The sequence below is a fragment of the Danio rerio genome, chromosome 4 (assembly GCF_052040795.2).
Source record: "Danio rerio strain M-AB ecotype USA chromosome 4, GRCz13ab, whole genome shotgun sequence".
Taxonomy (NCBI): Eukaryota; Metazoa; Chordata; class Actinopteri; order Cypriniformes; family Danionidae; genus Danio; species Danio rerio.
This window is the reverse complement of record NC_141024.2, coordinates 67,482,417-67,506,157: the sequence shown is the minus strand read 5'-3', so window position 1 is coordinate 67,506,157 and position 23,741 is coordinate 67,482,417. Positions and strand designations below refer to the sequence as shown.

Here is a 23,741-nt window from a genome sequence, read left to right as displayed (position 1 = left end):
CTTCTCAGCCTTAAATACAGAAAGTAGGAATGTCCGGGGAGATTGTAACCTTCTTTCAAATCCTGGAAAGACCTCAAGCCCTGGTTGTCGAAGATATCACCCAACACAGAAATACCTTGATCTGACCACAGCTTATATATAAAGGGCTTACCCCCAGATTGTAAATGAAAATTGTTCCAAATCGGAGATTCTTTTGTAAATTTGTTGGTGCATCCAGTAAATTTGCAAACATCATACCATATTTGAAGGGAGTCAACCACTATTCTATTATCAATTTTTTTTACTTTCTTAGGTAATCCCGTAAATAACAAATCTTGTAGTCGGTGTGGATGCACAGCAGATGATTCAATGTTACGCCAAGCAATATCAGAATCTACTTCCAACCAAGTCTTAAGACTGCGCAGTCGACATGCCCAGAAATATAGTTGAATGTTAGGAACTGCCAACCCCCCTTTAGCAGGTGTTTTCTGTAATGTTTTAAGTTTAATTAGTTTGTTGTTCCAAATAAATTTAGTTATAATGGAATTTATTTCTTTAAAAAACGTCTTATGTGGAGAAAGAGGAATCATGGTAAATAAAAATAGAAGTCTAGGTAGAACATTCATTTTGATAATCGCAATCCTACCTTGCAGAGAGAGTAATAGTGCGCCCCATCTCTCTAGGTCCTGTCTGATATTGTTGAATAAGGAACTATAGTTTTGTTTGACCATCACCTGAAGTGAAGGAAGAATCTGAATTCCTAAATATGTAAATGCGCTATTAACTGGAATTGAAGCGGGCACTGACGTGATATCACTTCTCCCCGACAGTGGCATTAGTACAGATTTCTCCCAGTTAATCTTATACCCACTCACTTTTCTAAAATCATTAAATATTTTAAGACATTGAATAATAGAGGTAGAAGTATCTGACATATATAGTAGAATATCATCAGCGAACAGAAAGATGTGATGTTTAGAATTATCTATAATGATAGGGGCGATTACATGATCCTGACGAATTGCCTGGGCCAAAGGCTCTAACGAAAGGGCAAACAACAATGGTGACAATGGGCAGCCCTGTCTTGTGCCTCTGCCCAGCAGAAAAGCACTTGAGCAGCTCAACCCTGTTGACACCCTTGCAGCTGAATTACGATACAGAGTTTGTACCATATGTATAAAATTTGGACCAAAGCCCAGACACTGACCAGAGATATGTCCATTCGACCCGGTCAAAGGCTTTCTCTGCATCTAGTGAGAGAATAGCACTTTGATCCTCAGTAAGTTTGGACTTGTCTATGATATTTAAAAGTCGTCTGACATTATCCATAGCAGAGCGACCCTTAAGAAAGCCTGTCTGGTCATGGGAAATTATAGAACCGGCAATTTGATCTAAACGGCGGGCTAGAACTTTTGCGTAAACCTTAGTGTCTGTACAGATTAGTGAAATCGGCCTGTAACTAGAGCAGCTAAAGGGGTCCTTCCCTTTTTTTTTTAAATCAGTGAGATAAGGGCAGTATTCTGATCTCTGTGAAAACAACCTGTATCTATTGCAAAATTTAAGGAATTTAGAAGGAGGGGTCCTAGCAAGTCCCATATCACCAAATACAACTCTGGGGGTAGACCATCTAGGCCCGGGGCCTTTCCTTTATTCATTGACTCTAGAGCTTCTTTTACTTCACTTAATGTAATTGGAGAGTCTAAAAATTTCTGTTGCTCGTCACTTAGGCAAGGGAGATTTAGTTTTGATATAAATTCAATTGTTTGTTGATCCTCTACCCCCACCTCGGAACTGTAAAGATGCTCATAGAAGTTCTTGAATGTAGCATTCACCTTGTCCGGAGCAGTATGCAGGGTGCCCATACTATCCTTAATGGCTGTTATTGATGACATTGCCTCATTATGTTTCAGCCTTAAAGCTAATAATTTAGTGGGTCGTTCTGCATTAAAATAATAATTTTGTTTGGTGCGATGAATCAAAAATTCTGCCTTTCTTAATAAAATTGCCTTGCAATCAGATTTTAAATTTCCTAAAATCCTGCTCTTCTGTTCTGAAAAAGTTTCCTTTAAGTCTCTCTCTATTATTTTAATTTGTTTTTCTAAATGATTTAATTCTTTAGTTTTAGATCTATGTTCATAGGAGGCAAATGATATACAGTTCCCTCTCAGAAAACACTTGGTTGTTTCCCATAAAATCTGCGGATTAACTGCTGAACTGGAGTTTTCTGAAAGAAACATGGTCAGATTATCTCGTAACTGTTTACTAAAATCATCTTTCAGTAGCAGAGTTGTGTTAAAGCGCCACCTTTTTGTCTTTTGAAATCCTGTAGGGGGTGATAAATTACAAATTACTGCCGAATGGTCTGAAATGAGCATGGGGAGAATACCTATGTTATTTACACTCTGAATTAAATATTTTGATATAAGAATGTAATCTATTCTTGTAAATGTCTTGTGTCGGGAAGAATAAAAGGTATAGTCTCTACATTTTTCATTCTGCAGCCTCCAGATATCACACAAGTCATTATCCAAAATAAGCTCATTCAATGCCCGGGAAGACTGGTCACTGTGTACAGCGGACGGTGCGGAGAGAGACTTATCAATAGAGGGATTGACAACTGCATTAGCATCCATACCCACTACCAGATTGTAGTCACCAAAGCTAAGAAGGAGCTTGGTAAGCGAAGGAAAAAAAACTGTGTCAAATTTATTTGGGGCATAGACTGAAACAAAAGCTATTTTTAAACTATTCCACGATCCCAAAACATATGTGATCCCCCCATGATCATCACTCCCTGATTTCTCTAATATAAATGGGAATCTTCTATTTTGAAGTATTAGCACTCCTCTTGAAGCGCTAGTGTAAGATGAAGCGGCTATAATTTTAAAATGTCTATTTTGACAACGAGTAACATCTGAGGCCCTGAAGTAGGATTCTTGTATGAGAGCTATATCGGCTCTCTTGCGATGTAAATAATCCAGGCATTTTGTTCTCTTTACCGGTGAATTCAAGCCATTGACATTCCACGATATCACGTTGATATCATTCATAACAGAACGCATAGATTAAACACTTAACAGATAAAGTGATCATTTTAAACCCATAAATAGCACACATGTAATCAAGAATGTCACCCCAGAGAACCATCAAATTGAATATATAATAAGAAAAAGCAAACCCTGTTAACAACAACGAAATGATTAAATAAAATAAAAACAGAATAAACAAAATATAAATGGCAGCCTGTAGAGAGAGAATACAGTCTCTCTTACCTGCCTGGAAAATAAACAAATTCGAGGCCATGCGCTCGAACTGCGCGGCTATACCCAGGGAGCCGTGTCTCGCCTAATCAAATGTCCATATCAGTAATACAACTTAAATTCCTACTTGAAATATGTAGTAAGCACCCTTTATATGAGGCAAAATTTAGTCAGTTGATCGCGCCGTCAGGTTTTCTCCCATCGGAGTGTCAGCATTTAGCGATGAGACGAACTTCTCCAGATCTGTGGGTGTTTTGAAGAGAATTTGCTCACGGCCGTTTAACACTTTCACCACTGCTGGGTATAACAAGAAAGACTCAATGCCCAACTGTTGGAGACGTTTCCTTTTTTCTGACATGACTTTCCTTTTTTGAGACGTGCCCTTGCTGTAATCGGGAAAGAACCATAGTTTGGTTCCTTCGTAATTTAGGGATGAAGAATTTCTGGCTTCCTTAAGAATCGCTTGCCTGTCATTGTACCGGAGAAGTTTGAAAATCAAAGTGCGCGCTTTCTTTCTGGAGGAATCTTCGTTCACGTACAGGCGATGTGCGCGTTCAATCTCGATCACCTTCCCTTGCAAGGCCGGCAGCCACTTAGGAATCTGGGTCTGCAGGAACTGAATTGCATTGCTGCTTTCCGCGCCTTCAGGTAAACCCACCAATCTTAGATTATTTTGTATGGCCTTGTCTTCGTAAAGCCAAAGCTTCTCCTGTAGCTCCTCCACACGCGACGTGCTGGCAATCGAATCCTTTTTAATATCGCGCACTGTGGATTGCATATAATCCAGTCTGTCGCCGACCGCTTTGACATCATTTTCCAGGGAGTTAAGACGTGTAGAAATCTTTGAAATTTCCTCCCGAACGATCGCAGACATACTTAGCTTTATAGCGCTCAGTTGTTGTTCGAGCATCTCGGCAATGGCGTCGTGAAGGCGTTCGTCATCTTTAGGTCGTTTTTTGGAGGGCGAGTGTAGCAATTCTCGTTTGGATGCCATCTCTGACGTCTCTTAACAAAAGCGAATACTTAAAACCTCAGTTTAAAGCTCAGTAGGAATATTTATAAAAGAAAAGGACATCTGAAGCAGAGCGCGTTTCACTAAGCAGCCATCACCGTCCGTTGCGCATGCGCATCTCCTCTGTTTTTCTCTTAACACATCAAAGACAATAAAGTTTTAAGCATAAGTATTCAGTTGGTTCAGTGCTAGCTGCTAGTTTTCACACTCATGTAGAATATACTGAAGTGATATTATATATAGGTACCATGAAAGCAATATGCAAACAAAATCAATATGCAAACGTAAAAAGCATCAAATGTTGATCTTGATCTTTGCTCATCCTTGTTTCTCTTCTTCAGAGCTATCAGCATCTTCATTAAACTTTGAAAAGATGTTGATGGAGATGTGTGGTTAAGAGTCTGAGTTCTGAAATCTGCAGTTGTGCATTCATCATCCCTTGACTTGTGGCACTGCTGTATGTGGTACTCAGGCATATTATCAGAATCACTCTTTACTTTGTTCTGATAAACTTCTCCTTCCACAAGTTGAACTTCGTAGCTTAGAGCTTTGGAATATTCAGGCTCCTCTGTTTCCGGTCAGCTTTTCCTTGCTGGAGTTGTTTCCTTTCGCTCCTTTGAGGCATTGGTACCTCATCAATGGCATCCACTTTGGCAGCTGTTGGATTTGCCCTCATCCAGATATGGTCCTTTCCTCCTGAGCTCTCCAGACCATCCTCAGATAGACTCAATCAACTAGACCAATTGGACCTTGTATCACTGCTCTCTCACATGGCTCCTTTCTGGTTTCCTGCACAGATATCGCTTTGCACATGGCAATTATTTGTTTCTTCATAAAAATCCCTACTGCATTAGACATCTTTGCAAATCATTCCAAGAGGTTATGTGCAAGGTTATAAGTGAGATTATATGCAAGGTTTTATGCAAAGTTTCATGTGGTTTCTTGCAAGGGTCATGCTGTTTCTTGCAAGGTTTCTTTCAAGGGTCGACCCAATAGCAGTTCATTCGATGCAGTGTTAGATGCCTGTTTCTGTCAGTTTCCATGCCATCACTCACCAATGCACTTTGTTAGCACATTAATCCCATTAAGTTTATTATTTTCACATATTTCATTGAGCGTTGGCCTTGATGGATCATCTTCATCTCTTTCAGCCATTTCTGGTAATTGAGCATAATACAATTATTCTCTCTTTTGCTTTATTCATAATTTTTCATACTCCTTTAGATGTTTTTATTTATTGATCACTTATTAACTTTAATTTTAATTACTTTATGAATGCAAACCCTTTATTAAATTTATTTTTGCTGATGTTTCAAATCCTAGGAAGTACTTCTTTTGTCACAAATGTAATAACTGTTCCAGCTTTATAATTTGCTTTTGCTACCATCTCCAATCATCTACTCATCATAGTTTCTCAACTGTGCTTGTTTACGAAATAATTCTCTATCTAGTCAACACCAAAAACAGTCATCATATCTCACTGTTTGGAGCAATGGTCACCAGTCAAGTCTTTTAATTGAACTAGAGCTCTGTGAAGTTGCAGATAATTCAATCATCCACATATTGTGACAATGTCCATCCTAAGATCTTCTCCCTAAATATTAACTTTTTCTGCATTCTGGTGTATACAGTATTTGCTATTCATCAAGCTACACAAGTACAAACAAGTTTCTACCCTCTTCTGGTAGTTACCTAAAATTAACTCAATAGAAACCAAACCACTTGAAATATTTATCATCCAAAAGAACATATCTTTACATACAATATTAACTTTAGCTGGAAAATCTTCTCCTATTGATTACTCCTAAATCATATTATCAACATTAAGTCTCTTTTATCTGTCTTGATTAACCATTTATTTTAATTATCACATTAACTTCAATTAAATCTTCTTAGTTACTTATAATTTTTTAACTCCATTGAAATTGACTTTAGATAACAATGTCTAGGACAGATTGCATATTACAGTATCTAGATGTTTCTATTAGTGCTCCTATTTTTCACTTTTCGATAGAGTTTTATACCTATTTCAGCATTTAGTGGTTTTCTTTCTGGACAGATCTTGACTTATCAATTAGAAATTATCAGACCAGAGGTTTTAAATATCAGAAAATAGACTTTATTCTCCATAATAAAGCCGAGAAAGAGCAGAGCAGACCCCAGAGCATTCTGAAGTCTCTCCTGGACACCTTCTGAAGTCTCTCCTGCACCTTCTGAAGTATCTGTGTTTGTTACAATTTTTATACAGGATTATTTGACACACCCCTAAGTCTCTTTTTAACTCTTGACCATTTTTGAATAGGTTTTTAGTCTAAAGGGTCCTGCTATTCTTGGCTCTCAGCCCACTAGCTCATGTCAGCAGAGATGTTACAGGTCTATGTCAGCAAAGTATAGATGCAACTTATGCAAAGGAACTAAGCGTTTACATACATTGTCATGATAGGATAATAACTTGATAATATGTTACTCATTCTAACTTCTGACACATATAGCTTCATAGAAGTATTTAACATATATAATCAGTGCTTTACATATTAAGTTATTCTACACAATCAGTCACTCAGCCTTCTCCTAGTGTTGCTTCTGTGCAGGCACTCTCATCTTACACAGACATATCACTGTATTTTTAACACAGGCTGGCATGTTTGCTGCAAACACTACATACATTTTGAGAAGAGAAAATTAACTGCTTTACACTTAGAAAATACTTCATACAGAGAGAATAGAAATCTTCTTCAGCAGTCCAACGATCCGTATGTTGTTGCGTCGGCTACGGGATTCAAGATCTATGACCTTGGTGAGTAATTTTGAATTACTTTCCATTAGCATTGTGCAAGTCGCTTCGAGAAATTGTGCGCGTTCCTCAAGTGAATTTGCGTAGGTTTCAAGACTGGCGATTTTTGAATTATGCTCTGTCACGGTAGACTGGATTTTATCTAGTTTTACTTCGAGTGCAGAAACTGTGTTTTTAAAGTCGGCTGAGAGAGCGGTTCGGTGGTCCTCTAGGAGTTTTGCGATAGCCGACATGCTAACTTCCTTGCCCTCGTCTCCGTTCGCCTCCGTTTTCGGTTCGTTTTTGCTCGGTTTGGCTGATTTTGTTGCCATGATTCGAAGTTTAGTTGTGTGCTGTAAAAATGTTGTCCACTTGGAAGCAAATGTAGAGTAAAATGTGGGGTTTAAAGTAAATGAGAAGTAAAAAAGTGTAGGAGCGAGCCTAAACACGTGTCTACTCCATCCCTCCTCCGCCGGAAGACCAACTTTTTATTTCTTTACGGCAAAAGAATTATGCTAGAAATGTTTCTGGATGAGGTATTTATGTGATTTATACATAATAGAGGTATTCTGATCTGTCTTAAAGCATCACAAAATTGTACAGGCATTACAGGTCAAAGCAATCTGTTACATTTATCAAAATAAACATTATTAAAGCACTGCCTTGAGAAATGTATTGTTGTCAGAAACCAAGTAATTAGTTTTTTTTATTTTATTACTGACAGTGTTCTTGTCTTTTTTGTAAAATTATTTCAGTTTAGGATCAAGAGTAAAATAAAATATTGTAAAAAAGCTAAAAAGTATTGTTTAAAAATTGACAAAAAGTGTCTCTATGGCCTTAAAAGTATGTGGTAGTTTTGCCAGTGCTATTAAAAATGATTCATTGTTGTGTACGGAAAAAAAAATAGACCATACTTTGTTACAGTTTTTTTTTTGGATTGCTTAAGCACGATTTTCAAAACAGGGCCCTTGTTATCAAAACAGTACACACAATTAGCACAACCACACACCCAATTAGCAAAACATTACAGATCCTTTGCATAATTAAACACTCTTATAAAAACTATAGACTTATGTTTAAAAACCACACTTTTTTACCATAAGAAACACACATTTTCACATTTACTATACACTGTTTGCACGAGTTACACACTGCTGTGATAAACCTAAAACACTTTTAGCACTTCTACTTCCTTATGATTAGAGTAGGCTACCATCAACAAAGTACAAATATAAAGTAAATTTACCAAACACTACTCAAGAGCAATGCTGCACACTGAATAAACTCATTTATTCCTCAACATGTCCAACATGTTGGCATGAGGATTCAAAGTACTGTAACATGTCACTTTACGTATTGAACTGTAAGTTAGACACTGTCTCTTTGCCTAGATGAATCTGGCATGAGAATTATCAACATTGCAATGTTGTCCTTAGCAAGACACCTTGGAAAGAAGTGTCTTGAATGTAAAATCTTGTATTGCTGCTACCTCCATTTGGTCACAGGCCTCCTCCATGGCTTGTATGAGGGGTACCTCAGCCTGAAGACGGAGATCATATACCATCCACCACTATGCCGAGAAAAACTCTTCTATAGGGTTGAGGAATGGAGATATGCTGGAAGATATAGGACAGTGAAATGTGGATGTTGCTGAAACCAGTGCTGAACCAGAGCAGAACGATGGAAAGACACATTGTCCCAGACAACAATGTATTGCGTATGATCGATTTGATTTGCTGCTGTTATGTTGTGCAATTGGTCCCAGAATGTAAGTATATGTGCGGTGTTGTAAGGGCCCATATGGGCATGGCAGTGGAGGACCCCATTCTTTGTAATGGCTGCACAGAGTGTTACTGTATATTTCCCCCACGTTGCACTGGGACATTGACTATAGCCCTGTGGCCAATGATTTCTTCTACTTTGTGTTCTCGTCAGGTTGAACACACCATCATCTACGTAAATGAACTCATGCTGGATCTCCTCTCCATCCATTCGTAAAACTACCTGAAGAACAGTGTCAGGCAAAATTGTGTAGTTCAGTGTAGATCTAGTATTACAGTACAGTAAAAGAATATAAGACAGTATGCAAGATCACACTGCTAAAGTGAATACATACCTCTGTATACTCATGCCGCAGTCTTTTCACCCTTTCAAAATTGTGCTCGAAAGGCACTCCATAAATTTGCTTCATTTGAATATGTTTTTTTTTTTATGGTGTGTGCCAGAGTTGATATTGAGACCAGATGGTTTTCATTGAAACTGGCATTTTATAGTGCTTAAACACCTGATTGATGTGTCTACAATTAATCTAACAAGTGTTTGCACACCTGACGACTGTGTTGAACCAATTGGCTGGACGGTGCAGTAATTTGACAGTCCGTGCTTTGGTATTGCAAGGAAGTGACTTCATGATAGATTTTAGAGTGTAATGTATGTTAAGTGTGTTTAGTGTTTTGCAAATCACTGTGTGTAGAGTTTTGCAACAAGTGTGAGGCTGACAATGTGCTTATAGTTGTGCAAATATGGGCTGATGTTTTGATACTTGTGTGTAAGGTTTTGCTAATAGTGTACTACTTTTAATTTTAGTGTGTAAGCAACCCTAAAAAACTAATACATTTAATCAGACATTTCAGCACAATGCTCTTGCTGTAACACTGAGCCTGAAAGTCTTCTACATCTACTTGTACATTCTCTGATGATTTCTGGAAACAGGTTTCAGGGTTGATTTCTGATTCATTTTACAGCATAATTAATTTTGAGGAGTGCATGATTCTTCTTCTGAGTTGTAAATCTGGCTATGATGTGCTTGATAATGCTCTGAAGTTGATCATTTTTACAAAAAACAAAGTCTCTTACTCCCTCCTTTAATTTGTTCTGTAGAGATTTACAAACCTTTTATAATTCGTTGACCTCAATTAAAAAAACAAGACAGCTTTAAAAACCTATCTGATAATGAAGACAATTATCTGTACAATCTAATCATTTAAATATGATAGATCCCCCTGTTGAAAAATCCAGCTTAAACCATCCTAGGCTGGTTGGCTGGTTTTAGCTGGTTGACCAGGCTGGTTTTAGAGGGGTTTTGGCCATTTCCAGCCTGGTTTCCAGCCATTTCCAGCCTGATCTTAGCTGGTCAGGCTGGAAAATGACCTGCCAAATCCAGCTAAAACCAGCTTGACCAGCCTGGTTTAAGCTGGATATAGCTGGTCTTGGCTGCTCAAGCTGGTTTTAGCTGGTCATCTCCCAGCCTGACCAGCTAAGACCAGGCTGGAAATGGCTGGAAACCAGCCTGGAAGTGGTCAAAACCCCTCTAAAACCAGCCTGGTCGACCAGCTAAAACCAGCCAACCAGCCTAGGCTGGTTGAAGCTGGATTTTTCAGCAGGGCCCTCATATGTGTGATTTTCTTTTGTTTACTGTGTGTTCTGCATCTCTCAGTTTTGTATGATTGTTACATATGTTATGTTATCATATAATCCTGTGTGCTTGTCAGTTATATGCTTCATAATATCTCTAATGTTGGAGGAGGACTGATGTTACTCTCTCCAGTACAGCAGGTGGCGGTGTGCAGCTTTCCTCTGCTCTCTGACTCAACACACGGGCAGAAGAAGAAGCGGTGTGTGTCGTGTTTACAGTCCGCCTCGCGTCCGTTTACACTGCTTCATTTAAAGTCCCGCATGTATCCTCCTGCATGTCGTGTGATTGAATGTAACCCCCGCATGTCCCTGTCTGCTCTGTTCAGAGTGTTTGTGCGGGTGTATTACTAAACTCCTGATGTGACGCAGTTGAGATTAAATCTGTGATCTGGAGTCGCTGTTCAGTAAATCAAAGTTCTCCAATATATTTCCTATGATGATGTCTGCTGAATCCCGCATTTAAAACACGCTTTACAGCACCGCTCGACGCGGATCGCTTGATTTTAGTGTCTGCGCGTTTACAGTCGCGTGCATAAGCGGCCAAGGGCGTTCCCGAGTGAATATTTCGCGGAACAGCGCCCCCCGGTCACAGTTTTTGGCACAACACCGCCCTTCAGAAACGAAAGTGAAAGTAGTTGTTGTGTTGCAGTTTTAAACAACCAGAATTCATCATCTACTAACAGAGAACAGCTTTAAATCTTTGATGTCTTGACAAAACCTGTAAGCTTTATGTGAATGTGTATATGCTGTTATTATAATCAAACGGATGACGCTGTGATTCTTCATTAGTTTACTCGTGATGAGCTTCTGGATTTTAGTGTCTCAGCTGCTGATCTATTCCTGCATTCAGCTGAATTATGAAAGCTGATCAATGACTGGAGATCTGTGATTATTCATTAGTTTCTTCTAGAGTTTCTGCTGGAGATCAAACTCTTCAGGTCCATCATGGAGGACACACACACCCCCGAAGAGCAGGATTTGTTAGCAGGATGCAGGTATTAGACCTACACTTGACATTTCATATGATTATTTTCTACAGGATATTATATTTACTCTCTGTTAGTTGTGTTTTTAGTTTGTCTGAATATTTAACACACAGCCAGCAAGATTTTTATACAATAATTATGAAAAGTATCATAAAGTGCTGTTTAAACAGTGAGAGGGTGCTCGCTGCAGAGCCATTTGAGGAGAGCTGAGCTCCAGCAAGGGGGAGCATGAGCTGTTGCTCCTCCTCCTGTAAGCTGTTTTAATGCATACACCAACCCCACCCCTAACCCTACCCCCAGTGACATCACTCGTAGAAGAAGTGCAAAAAAGGTGGAGCTCAAGCTTAAGCTCCCCCTTGCTGGAGCTCAGCTCTCCTCAAATGGCTCTGCAGCGAGCACCACTTGAATAAATCTGGTGTGTTGACTCCAGTGTGTGCAGCGCTGAACTTTAATCTTTTCTGTTTTAGTTCAGTTCATAGGAAGAGAGCAGAAGCAGAGCCCAGCTGTGTGTCTATGAAGAGTGATGCGTCCATGGATCACCCAGTAAATCTTAAGAGTGAAAACACAGGACCTGCTGTCAGGTAGATCATCTCTTTAATATCTGCAACTGATGAGTATTTTCATAATAAATGAATCAGGTAATTAGTGTTGTGGATCTGTTGGGTTTCAGATGTTAGATGTTGTATCTGAGCTCTGCAGGATGCTTGAAGATCTCCGCTTTACACTTCAGGCCACAATTGATGGTGTTAACAAACCAATCAGCGCTTTATTAATAGTTAGTGAGGTAGAAGGTGGGTTTAGGTTTTGGGTAGGGTTAGGGATCCACAATAAGATCATACTGTATGACTACTAATGAGCAGTTCATATGTTCACATTACACAGATAATAAGCCGGTAGTTAATAGTATGAATTGTGAGCTAAACTAAAGTGTTCCCGATCTCCTGCCATAAAGGGCTTTTCCTGCACACTTTCCCCTGCTGTTTCTGTGCTGTACTGATCAGCCATTCCTCTGATCTGAGTCTGTTTTCACTGAAGCGCAGTCATCATCATGTTGTGTTGGCCTCATAGATGCTGCTGATCAACACATTTGGTTTCTAGAATCGATATTTCTCGAGTTCTCCTGCTCATTCAGTCATGATAGATGATGGTAAATGAACTTGTCTTGCTGTCCTCAAAGTCTGGACTGGAGCTCTGCAGACAAACCCCCGATGAGTGACCTTCTGAAGACTGAGTGATGAGGAGGAGGATAAGGGGAGCTGCTGGAGGCGGGAATAACAGTCAGTTGACACAGTGCAGTTTATACTGCTGCTTATATAGTCATGTGATGATGATTGACACGCCTGCATGATTAAGCTCCTCCCACACCTACATTGTCAGCTTCATTCAGTGATTTGATGATTAGTTTCAGCTCTAATCTGCTCTAATAGTGCTGCATTTCTGTTGGGCTTTCTCTACTAGAAATGAGCCTTGATCTGTGTTTGCTGATATTTTCCACATTCAGACAGTTTCTGTTCAAATATAAAGGAAATTAATTTAAGTGTTTTTATAAATGAAGAATGATTAATGTCAGGTTTGTGCAGTGTGTGCAGCTTTCAACTTTAATCTTCTCTGTTTTAGCTCACGTAAGAGGAAGAGAGCAGAAGCAGAGCCCAGCTGTGTGTCTATGAAGAGTGACGCGTCTATGGAGCTACCAATAAAATTTAGGAGTGAAAACACACGACCTGCTGTCAGGTAGATCATCTTTACACACACATGATCACACTGCAGCGTTTATATGATCCTGTGTTTCTAGAAGATCAGACATTAACAAGTGTTACATTTACAGGAGACTTTAAAACTAAATGTCCACACACTCACATCTGATCATTAGTGAAGTACTAATAAAGTATTAATACTCAAACGGTTAGAGTTAGTCGAGTGAGTTTACAGGCTTTTACAATAGTCAGCAAAGTGTGGATAATCAAGAGAAAGATTATAGACGAGATGAATGAACAAGTTCTGTGAGACAAACACACCACACAGTCTCTATTGTAACGGAGGCCAGCGAGTAAGTGCTGTGCAGGTAAACCTCACTCCTCTGACCTCTAAAGGTGCTCTAGTGACAGACGCTAGAGGTCATGGTCTTTAGCCTCCTTGGTAGAGCAACTGACCCCCATGCGGAAGGTCGCCGGTTTTATCCCAGCTCAGAGCCGGTTGGGTGGTGTAGGACCGGCAGTGTTACACTTGTGCTCTCTCACATTTTCATCCTAAAAGATTTTAAATGTCTTCAGTGAGCATCCAGCATCATTGTGAATGAAGGAAATCAAATGATTGAAGTGTTACATTTAATAAATGACAAGTACTATTAAATGTTTACAGCATTTTGAGCAGTAGATGTGATCAGTGTGTGGTGTTTAGTTAAATCTGATTAAATCTGTGTATTGTGTCTCAGCTGGTTCAGAGAAAACACACATGGCTTGACTAGAGGATCTTTACACTCGCACTCATTGACTCTTTGTGTTGTTGTTGTTCCTGCAGTGTGGATAGAGATGATCAGACTGGAGACCTGCAGCAGGATTCACTCCAACCAGAACATGATGAACTTCAGAGAGTCAAAGAGCAGCACAAAACCAGCATGAAGAACAAGTATGAGAGATTATTTGAGGGAATCAACCATGGAGAGACTCAAACCCTCCTGAACAGGATCTACACACAGCTCTACATCATAGAAGGAGAGAGTGAAGGAGTGAATGAAGAACATGAGGTTTTACAGATGGAGAAAAGAGCCAGAACAAAACCCTCACAACACACTCCAGTCTACTGCAATGACATCTTTAAAGCCTCAGCTGGAGCAGGACATGAGGAGAAGATCAAGAAGGAGAAAGCCCAGATCAAGACTGTTCTCACTAAAGGCATCGCTGGAATCGGGAAAACCGTCTCTGTGCAGAAGTTCATTGTGGACTGGGCCGAGGGAAAAGACCATCAGGATGTAGATTTCATGTTTGTGCTTCCATTTCGAGAGCTGAACTTGATCAGAGATCATCAGTACAGTCTTCACAGACTTCTGCTGGACTTTCATCCTAAACTTGAAGATCTGGAGCCCAAGATTTATGAGCAGTGTAGAGTTGTGTTCATCTTTGATGGTCTGGATGAAAGCAGAATCACACTCAACGTTTCAGATGAGGAGAAAGTTTGTGCTGTGACTGAATCTTCATCAGTGGCTGTGTTGATGCGGAGCCTCCTGAAAGGAGATCTGCTTCCCTCTGCTCTCATCTGGATCACCTCCAGACCAGCAGCGGCCCATCAGATCCCCTCCAGATACATCAAGCGTCTGACAGAAATTCAGGGATTCACTGAGCCTCAGAAGGAGGAATATTTCAGGAAGAGAATCAGCGACGAGCATCAAGCCAGCAGAATCATCTCCCACATCAGAAGAGCAAGAAGCCTCCAGATCATGTGCCACATACCCGTCTTCTGCTGGATCTCCTCCACTGTGCTTCAGAAGCTCCTGGAAGAAGATGTGAGTGCAGAAATCCCTCAAACTCTGACTGAGATGTACATCCACTTCCTGCTGATTCAGATCAACATGAGGAAGCAGAAGTATGAAGAGAGAGATCCAGAGAAACTCCTGCAGGCCAACAGAGGAGTGATCCTCAAACTTGCTGAAGTGGCTTTCAGACAGCTGATGAAGGGCAATGTGATGTTTTATGAGGAGGACCTGATTGAGAGCTGCATAGACGTCACTGACGCCTCGGTGTATTCTGGGATCTGCACTGAGATCTTCAAGGAGGAATCTGTGATTCATCAGAGGAAAGTCTACAGCTTCATCCATCTCAGCTTTCAGGAGTTTCTGGCTGCTTTCTTTGTGTTTTACTGCCATTTAACAAAGAACAGAGAACCGCTGTGGTTGATTTATGACCATTTACCAGATTATTACAGAGGATATTCAGATGATGAAGATAAGTCAGACAGGGATATATCTAAATATGCATATGATAAATATCTACAGTCCAGCTCTAAGAAGTCTCTGTATGTTCTGCTCAGATCAGCAGTAGATAAAGCTGTCAGGAGTAGTAATGGTCATCTGGATCTGTTCCTGCGGTTCCTGCTGGGCGTCTCACTGGAGTCCAATCAGAGACTCTTCCAGGATCTGCTGACACACACAGAGAAGAGCTCAAAGAAAATCAGGAGAGTCACACAGTACATTAAAGACCAGATCAAGGAAGATGATGATCTCTCAGCTGAAAGATCCATCAATCTGTTCCTCTGTCTGCTGGAGGTGAAAGATCAGACTCTGGCCAGAGAGATTCAGGAGTTTGTGAAATCAGACAAACACTCAGAGGAGAAACTCTCTCCTGCTCACTGCTCAACAATCTCCTACATGATTGAGATGTCAGAGGAGCCGCTGGATGAGTTAGACTTTAATAAATTCAACACATCAGATGAGGGAAGACGGAGACTGACAGCAGCTGTGAGAAACTGCAGAAGAGCTCTGTGAGTATTCATTGATTGATCACAGAAGACACACATCAGTCTGCACTGAAGACTCAGATCAGTTTAGTGAATCACTGCCCTGCTTTAACAGAAAATCTTTAGCTGGCCATATCGTTCCCCTGTGAGATCGCTGATACACCATATTACTGCATGGGGACGCGGCGGCAGTGTTCTGTTTCCTTATTTGCTCATTTATTTCAGCATTTCTAAACGTATTTAACAAACTTTTCTTGACTTTTTACTCACACAAACAACATTTGTACTTATTTAATAATCTACTTCATTTGCTTTACAGTTTATCCTGGAAAATAATTCAAATCCCTGTAAATCCCTGTGCTCCTCCAGCTGAATAGGACATTTGTTGATGTGTATTTGCTCAAATCTAACACAGTGTTGCTCTTGGATAATTGTGTTTGTTTTCTGATCAGAGAAATAGTGTATTTTAAACACAGTATTGCCGTCTCGCCGCAGACATGCCTCTAATATTACATTTACTGTAGGCCTAAACACTAAACTTTACACTGAGCTCAGTAAAATGCTCTCTGATTAGTTATTAATAATCTGTTCAATAATTCAGTACAGTCATATGAATGGGGGAATACAGCTTTAGTTTAGTTTAGTTTAGTTTAATGTAGATTCAATCAATAAAAAAATAAATAAATAAAAAGAGCAGATTTAAATGAAATAATATTCTTGTTCCTCCTAATGCAAGACAATGCTGGACCTCATGTGTCTGGAGTGTGTCAGCAATTCCTGCAGTTTAATTTAGTTTAAATGAAAATGAGGGTGGTATGAGAGCCCAATTTCCACAGGTGGGGGTTGCAGCCCAACACCATGGTACAACACCATGATGTAGCCTGACAAAAGTGCTCATTTCTTACTGCTGATTGTGTTGCTCTTTGTCCTCTACACAGACTACAGTTCTGTAATCTCACTGTTCAGTGCTGTGAGAGTTTGTCTTCAGCTCTACAATCCTCAAACTGTGTGCTGAGAGAGCTGGACCTGAGTAACAATGACCTGCAGGATTCAGGAGTGAAGCTTCTCTCTGATGGACTGAAGAGTCAACACTGTAAACTGGACACACTGAGGTAAATGATTCTCCACTCTACAACATTAAAAGTGTTTTGATTGAGATGGAAATGTCCAGATATATTTAAGAGCATTAGTGGAGAAACTGCAAAATGCTGCTTCTCAAATGAAAGTTGCTCTTTTTCTTAATCAGTTCAGGAAATCAGTGTATTTTAATGATTATTTTAATTAATTACCTCTAAATCTTTATTTATATTTTATATTTTTAATGATCATATTTATAGTTTATTTTTAAATTGGTTTATTGGAAAGATATATTTAGGAATTTGTCAGACGTTTTGGTCATTCTCACAAAAAAATAAACTAAAAATGAAACAGGAGAAGCAATGTGGATGAGGTCTGAGGAGGTTTCTGGACCCGGCAGCAGGTTTGACAGGCTCTGATCATTTGCATTTTGCAGGTTCATAAATATATAAAGTCTCGTGTTCCTCTTATCTGAACTCAAATTTAGCAGTTTTCTTACATTAAACATGTTCAGGAATATATTAGATGACATTTAATATTCAGTTTTATTAAATAACAATAGTCAATAATTCTAATTGACACAAATTCCAATAGTTTAGTCATATTATTAACCTCATAGTTTGATTTTACATCAGATGAATGACTGAAATCACACTGTTAATGTAATCTATGTTCTTATTTCTCAGATTGGTCATGTGTAATCTCACTGTTCAGTGCTGTGAGAGTTTGTCTTCAGCTCTACAATCCTCAAACTGTGTGCTGAGAGAGCTGGACCTAAGTAACAATGACCTGCCGGATTCAGGAGTGAAGCTTCTCTCTGATGGACTGAAGACTGTGAACTGTAAACTGGAGACACTGAGGTAAATGATTCTCCACTCTACAATAACTACAGACAGACAGTTTCATATTAGAGCTCTTCATGCTTGAACATGTTAACCCTGGGTGATACTAAACCCCAGATAACAGGAATTCTGGTTTATCAGTAATTGTTTCACACTGCTCATACTATACCTGTAGTTAACCCTCAGGGGTCTGAGGTGATTTTGGGACCCCTGAGATGTTTTGACATGCCCTGACTTCTGTGCTTATTTCAGCTACTTGTTACACAGAACTGGCCAACATGTGTTTTAGTTGTATTCAGCACAAACTGAGTTACAATAGTATGTGAGAAATACTGATGTACATGCTTGTGTTTTTTCGAAATGAATATTATGTGTTGTTAGTAGGTTTTAGAGAAAAAATAGCTGAAATAAGAATCTAAAACCACTCCGAATGTGCCTGAACAAGACTTTAGAGTAAGCAGTCTTGTAGACTAGAATATTTACTGCACAATTATGTGTGGAAATTATTCTGTTCTCTAATTCAGAGAAAACATTACAATGATCTACATTTTGTTAAGATTGTTTTGGGTGATCTCAGCTGTATATGTGAGTGACAATGCTCATGAATAATTCACACCTGAGAGACAACAGACACTCCCCCACTCACCCATTAAGGGCAGTGTACAGCAATGTCCATCTGCAGAAGCTAGCCCAAACTAAATGCTTGATGTATTACTGCTGTGTGACCATGTAAACACTCTGGGTGAACAATATAAAGTGCTCAGCATATATAAGTACAGCCCTCACTAATCTCTCTTTTACATTAATATTTTAATAGGAAGCTCTACAGTATTATATTTGTGGATATACAATAGATTAGCCAAATCTGGAGCTCATCTAACAAAATAACTCATAACGGTCCAAAAACAAGTACAACCAAATTTATGTGTTATAGAAAAATATTAAATACAAATTTAAAAAGAGGAAAAATTAAGAAAAGCAAAACAATAAAACACTTAGCTGAAATTTTGTTGGGTTTCTGCAATATTAGCCTCAATTTAATTGTATTGTCTTTTAATTTCTGAATATGTTTGGTGACTAAAATGTGAATGTGACTGTGGGTCAGGTGATGAACACATTAAGAGAGCGGCTTTGTGTTTGTCTGAGCTCATTTTGTTTTAGTCCACAACAGAATCACAATATAAATGATGAAATCAGCTCATTTCCTGTTGTGTTTTATACATGACTTTAAGATGATCTTCTGAGCTCAAGTGTGTCTTCTTCCTCCTCACAGCAGACTTTACAGCTTGATGTGGTGTATTATGAACAATGTCTTTGCTCTGTACACTTCTACAGATGATGTCGAGTCCTTGAGTGTGTGAGTGTGTTTGTTTGCTGATGCGAGGGCTCGATCAATAAGGACAGCTAATCAGGATGTGTGTGTTCATCACTGCTGCTGACACGAGCAGAAACAGCAGTCAGCATCTTCACAACACAAAGAGATGTGTGATTTTCCAACTGTGTGATGTGGACTATTGCTGTGTTTGTAGATTGTCTGGCTGTATGGTGACAGAGGAAGGCTGTGGTTTTCTGTCTTCAGCACTGACTTCAAACCCCTCACACCTGAGAGAGCTGGATCTGAGCTACAATCATCCAGGAGATTTAGGAGTCAAGCTGCTCTCTGAACAACTGGAGGATCCAAACTACACACTGGACAAACTCAAGTATGTGGAGCAGCACTGGCCTTGTGCTTTTACACTGAATGGCTTTAAAAAGACACTAGAAAGCTCTTTTGTGATCAGCTTCAGTTTTCTGTGAGGGTTATGGGGTGAGGACAGACAGAAGATACAGCTTGTAGAGTATTCCAGTCATGTCTATGAAGAGCAAATCATTGAGTGTGAAATGAATCTCCTCTGTAAATGTTGGAGTGTATTGGCTCAGTTACAGTGACATTAAGCGGGACACACTGTACAGTTTCAGCATTTGAGCTGAGCAGAGAAACTTCTTCCTCCATTTCTGCTGAAGAATCCTACAATATCAGGTCAGGAATAGGGTTGGGGATTGAAGATGGATTCAGATTCTGGAATCAGACACTTGGATCAATGTTCAGACTCTTGTTCTAAAATCAACATCTGGATTCCTCTTCTCTGTGCACACATGTGTATTTTTCACTTGCTAATCTGTCAGGAACTTGGGCGCTGGCGAGCAGCTTTAATAATCTGAACATAGTTTAGAGATGGACTGCAACATGTGCTCAAAGGCTGCATGTGCTGAAGAACGATGGCAAAGCTAAGTGTGATCACTGTAATAAATGAATGTTGCAGCAGGGTGTCTCCATCAACATGAGCAGTATCTGCGCTCGCTTCACCAACAGCAGAGGAAAAGAACGCACTGTGTTACATTCATTGTGCATCCCGGCTCAACCAACAAGTGTTGTGTGTTTTAACTCAAGAGTTTGGAGCGTGTAGCTGAGCGGCTCAGTGCTAGCTTTAGCTTATTAGCTGAGGGGGAAACTAAACAGCTCATTCTCTCCATCTGTGTGTGTTTACAGTCTGGATCATGGAGGACACACGAGGATTACAGCAGGACCACGCAAATGTAGGATTACACACAAACACACGCAAGCACATGCACACACACACATACACATACTCACACACTCAGATACCCACACACACGTTTGTTTTTGTGAAAAGTGGGGACATTACATAAGTTTCCATTCAGTTTATACAGCCCAAACCGTATATTGTATTGCCCTCACTTCACCCCACCCCTAAACCCAACCATCACAGGAGAATGTGTGCAGCTTTACTCTCTGATTAAACTCATTCTGCAGGATTTATAAGCATTTTGAGAAATGAGGACGTCACCAATGTCCTCATATTTCTCCTGCTTTTTGTAATACCTGTGTCATACCCATGTCATTATACAGATTTGTGTCCTGATATGCACAAAAACACATATACACACACACACATGCACACACTCAAACACTCACACATGCACACACATACAAACTCTCTCTCTCACACACACACACACACACGCACACACACACACACACACACACACACACACACACACACACACAGCTGTGGTTATAAATGTGTGTTCTTGTGTTCAGATGTCTGTTTCCTCACTCTGGATCCAAACACAGCACACACTGAACTCATTCTGTCTGAGGAGAACAGAGAGGTGAAGCGTGTGAGAGAGAATCAGCCGTATCCTGATCATCCAGACAGATTTGAATATTGTCCTCAGGTGTTGTGCAGAGAGAGTGTGTGTGGACGCTGTTACTGGGAGATTGACTGGAGTGGAGATGTTAGTGTGTTTATATCAGTGTCATATAAGAGCATCAGGAGAAAGGGAGGAGGTGATGAGTGTGTTTTTGGAGGTAATGCTCAGTCCTGAAGTTTGGTCTGCTCTTCCTCCAGTTTCTCATTCAGACACAATCACACACGCACTGATCTCTCAGTGAAGGCGCTCAGCAGGAGAATAGGAGTGTTTGTGGATCACAGTGCAGGAACTCTGATCTTCTACAACATCTATAGAGACACAATGAGCCTCATCCACTCAGTCCAGACCACATTCACTGAGCCGCTCTGCCCTGGGTTTTGGGTTAGTCTTGGATCATCAGTGAAACTGAGCTGAAGACTGACGAGAGATTTACCCAGAATCCTCTGCAGGAGCAGTCAGCAGCAGTGTGTGTGTGTGTGTGTGTATATGTATGTGTGTGTAAGATAGATTGTGTGTGTAAGAGAGATTGTGTGTGTGTGTGTGTGTGTGTGTGCGTGTGCGCGCGTGTGTGCATGTGTAATGTGAGAGTGTCTATGTTTGTGTGTGTGAGAGAGAGTTTGTATTTGTGTGTGTGTGTGCACGACAGACAGTGTGTGTGTCCATGTGCATGTGTGTGTGCGTGAGAAAGTCTGTGTGTGTTTGCGTGCGTGCTTGTGTTTGTATTTGTGTGTGTCCATGTGCATGTGTGAGTTTGTGTGTTTGCGTGCGTGCGCGTGTGTGTGTGAGAGAGAGAGAGAGAACGTGTGTGTGTGTGTGTGTATGTGTTCACTGTTATGTGTGTGCGTGCGTGTGTGTATGTGTGCGTGCATGTGTGTGTTTGTGTGTGTGTGTTTCTCAGTCTTCATCAGTGTCATCATTGATGTTGATGAAGTGTCCTCCAGGATGCTGCTGTGTTCAGATCAGCTCATTCTTGTCTACAGATTGATCTTCTTCATTGTTTCTCTGTTGTTTGAGCACAAATAATAAAAGTCAATGTCAAATCCACTGCTGATATTAGAATGTGATGATGAACATGGAAATGTCTGAATCCTGTCTGAATCTCTGTCAAATCTTGAATCAACTGTAGAGAAATCCAGCAGCTCAATGAATAAAGGAGAAATGAAGTGTGACGTTTGTTTCTGCTCTTCTGATCTTCTTCTTCTTCATGATTTGACTTGAACTGAACAATAAAAACACATTTATTCCAGTATTTATTGATCTGTTCATGTTAGTTGATGACAGTAAAGTTGTTCTCTGTTAGTTCTTGTTGACTCTCAGTGCATTAACTGATGTTCACAAGCACAACTGTGCATTAATAATGCTTCAGTAAATGTCTGATCACTCTCATTCATTACGAGTCAGTAACTAGGATTCATAAATGCTCTACAAGATTCATTTACTGTTATGAATTAACATTAACGCACCTTAATGTAGAGTTTGATCATCATAAGACACACAAATACACCGACAGTAGAGTTAAATCTCCATCACATGTTGAGTTTTCTCCATCACTAACACACACTTGATGACACTATTACTTTGAGATTCTGATGAGTGTTTCAGCAGTTTTTCTTCTATAATCAAGACCACACACACACACACACACATATTATTCCCAATTATTTACTCAAATGAAGCCTCGACAGTATTACAATGCAGAGTTATGACTTGTTGCCTCTCAGAATACTGAAGATTGAAGAGTGTGATTGCGCAATTTCAAACAAGTTATTAGAGCAGAAATAAAGTCTTAAACACACAAGACTGCTGCTCTTAAACTGTCTCTGATTGTAATAAAGCTAAATGTGCAGGTAAATTTGGAGCTTCATTAAGTAAAACAAGAGTTAAACAATCTTAAAAACAATGCTAATAATCTCCCACATTTTGCTCCTGTATAATCATGGGCGTAAATCAGATTTAACAGTGGGGGGGGGGGGGGGGGGGGTTAAATATAAAATTTCTTTCGAGCATTTTTTTGATATGTTCCCACAGTTAAAAATGGTTTCATCGTAATTATTAGTATAGCATGGAGACTACGTCATTATGATTATTGTCAAAGTTTTCTCAGGTTCAACGACAGCAAATTTTTCTTCAAAACTATTTATTTGTTTGTTGTGTTGTTTACAGTCAACAGTCTGACTCCTGAAACAGAATAAATGCAGGAAAAGACATTTTCCTTACTTATAATAACTAACTTTAAAAACATTAAAATAGCCGATCATATTGTAAATCAGTGAGCCTGTGAAATCTGCTTAACAGCCACAACTCAGAAAACATAAAAAAAAAATTGCTCACCCCCCCAACAGAATTGTCATCATCCCGTCAATTAAGCACAACACCCTTACCTGACACTGTGCATCTGATTGACCCTGCTCTGCCGGTTCCTCAATCATCTCTTTCTCCTTTGCCTGTGATTGATAATTTGACATTAGTATTTTCATAAGCACTCATTCTGAAAAGCCAGTATGCTTAATATGTAATCTGTTTTTGTACTTGGCGTTTAACTGCACTGAAAATGATCTTATGTCTATTTTCTCTGTCAATTTATCCAATGCATGACACTGCCAGGCAAGTTTATTTATACTGTAGCACATTTTATACAGCATGGCAATTCATAGTGTTGTACATACAGAATGCAAAACGATCATAAAAATAATCACAACAATAAAAACAAAGAATTAAAAAAAGGTTAACATT

At 39.6% G+C, this 23,741-nt stretch overlaps 2 protein-coding genes and 1 long non-coding RNA gene across 13 annotated transcripts in view; 2 read left to right on the top strand and 1 right to left on the bottom strand.

Annotated features, from left to right (window-relative positions):
• LOC148682349 (uncharacterized) overlaps positions 1 to 23,741 on the bottom strand; it is a 771,506-nt gene that overhangs the window by 435,621 nt on the left and 312,144 nt on the right. The gene's annotated exons all lie outside the window — the stretch shown is intronic.
• The window catches only part of LOC137490983 (uncharacterized), a 471,679-nt gene that overhangs the window by 257,342 nt on the left and 190,596 nt on the right, over positions 1 to 23,741 (top strand). The gene's annotated exons all lie outside the window — the stretch shown is intronic.
• On the top strand, positions 10,603 to 22,257 carry LOC101882060 (protein NLRC3). Of its 11 annotated transcripts, none has more exons than XM_088650217.1 (12): positions 10,618 to 10,638; positions 11,339 to 11,433; positions 11,892 to 12,005; positions 12,602 to 12,701; positions 13,042 to 13,155; positions 13,942 to 15,897; positions 16,812 to 16,985; positions 17,637 to 17,810; positions 19,322 to 19,495; positions 20,323 to 20,369; positions 20,896 to 20,966; positions 21,206 to 22,257. In XM_088650217.1, exons 5-12 carry the CDS (start codon positions 13,088 to 13,090, stop codon positions 21,236 to 21,238), a joined length of 2,697 nt encoding a protein of 898 aa, XP_088506343.1. In that variant the 5' UTR covers positions 10,618 to 10,638; positions 11,339 to 11,433; positions 11,892 to 12,005; positions 12,602 to 12,701; positions 13,042 to 13,087; the 3' UTR covers positions 21,239 to 22,257. The 11 variants fall into 11 exon arrangements, with proteins under 11 accessions (XP_087105948.1, XP_087105946.1, XP_087105944.1 ...); XM_088650216.1 differs by having other exon boundaries at positions 10,620 to 10,638; positions 20,896 to 21,032; XM_088650215.1 differs by having other exon boundaries at positions 10,622 to 11,158; positions 20,896 to 21,092.

Excerpts from the sequence above, each read along its gene's own strand:
- LOC101882060 (XM_087249818.2), top strand. The coding sequence starts at position 11,384 with ATGGAGGACACACACACCCCCGAAGAGCAGGATTTGTTAGCAGGATGC. Across the intron at positions 17,811-19,321 it reads TGTAAACTGGAGACACTGAG|ATTGTCTGGCTGTATGGTGA; the intron begins GTAAATGATTCT and ends CTGTGTTTGTAG. Across the intron at positions 20,370-20,895 it reads TACAGCAGGACCACGCAAAT|ATGTCTGTTTCCTCACTCTG; the intron begins GTAGGATTACAC and ends TCTTGTGTTCAG.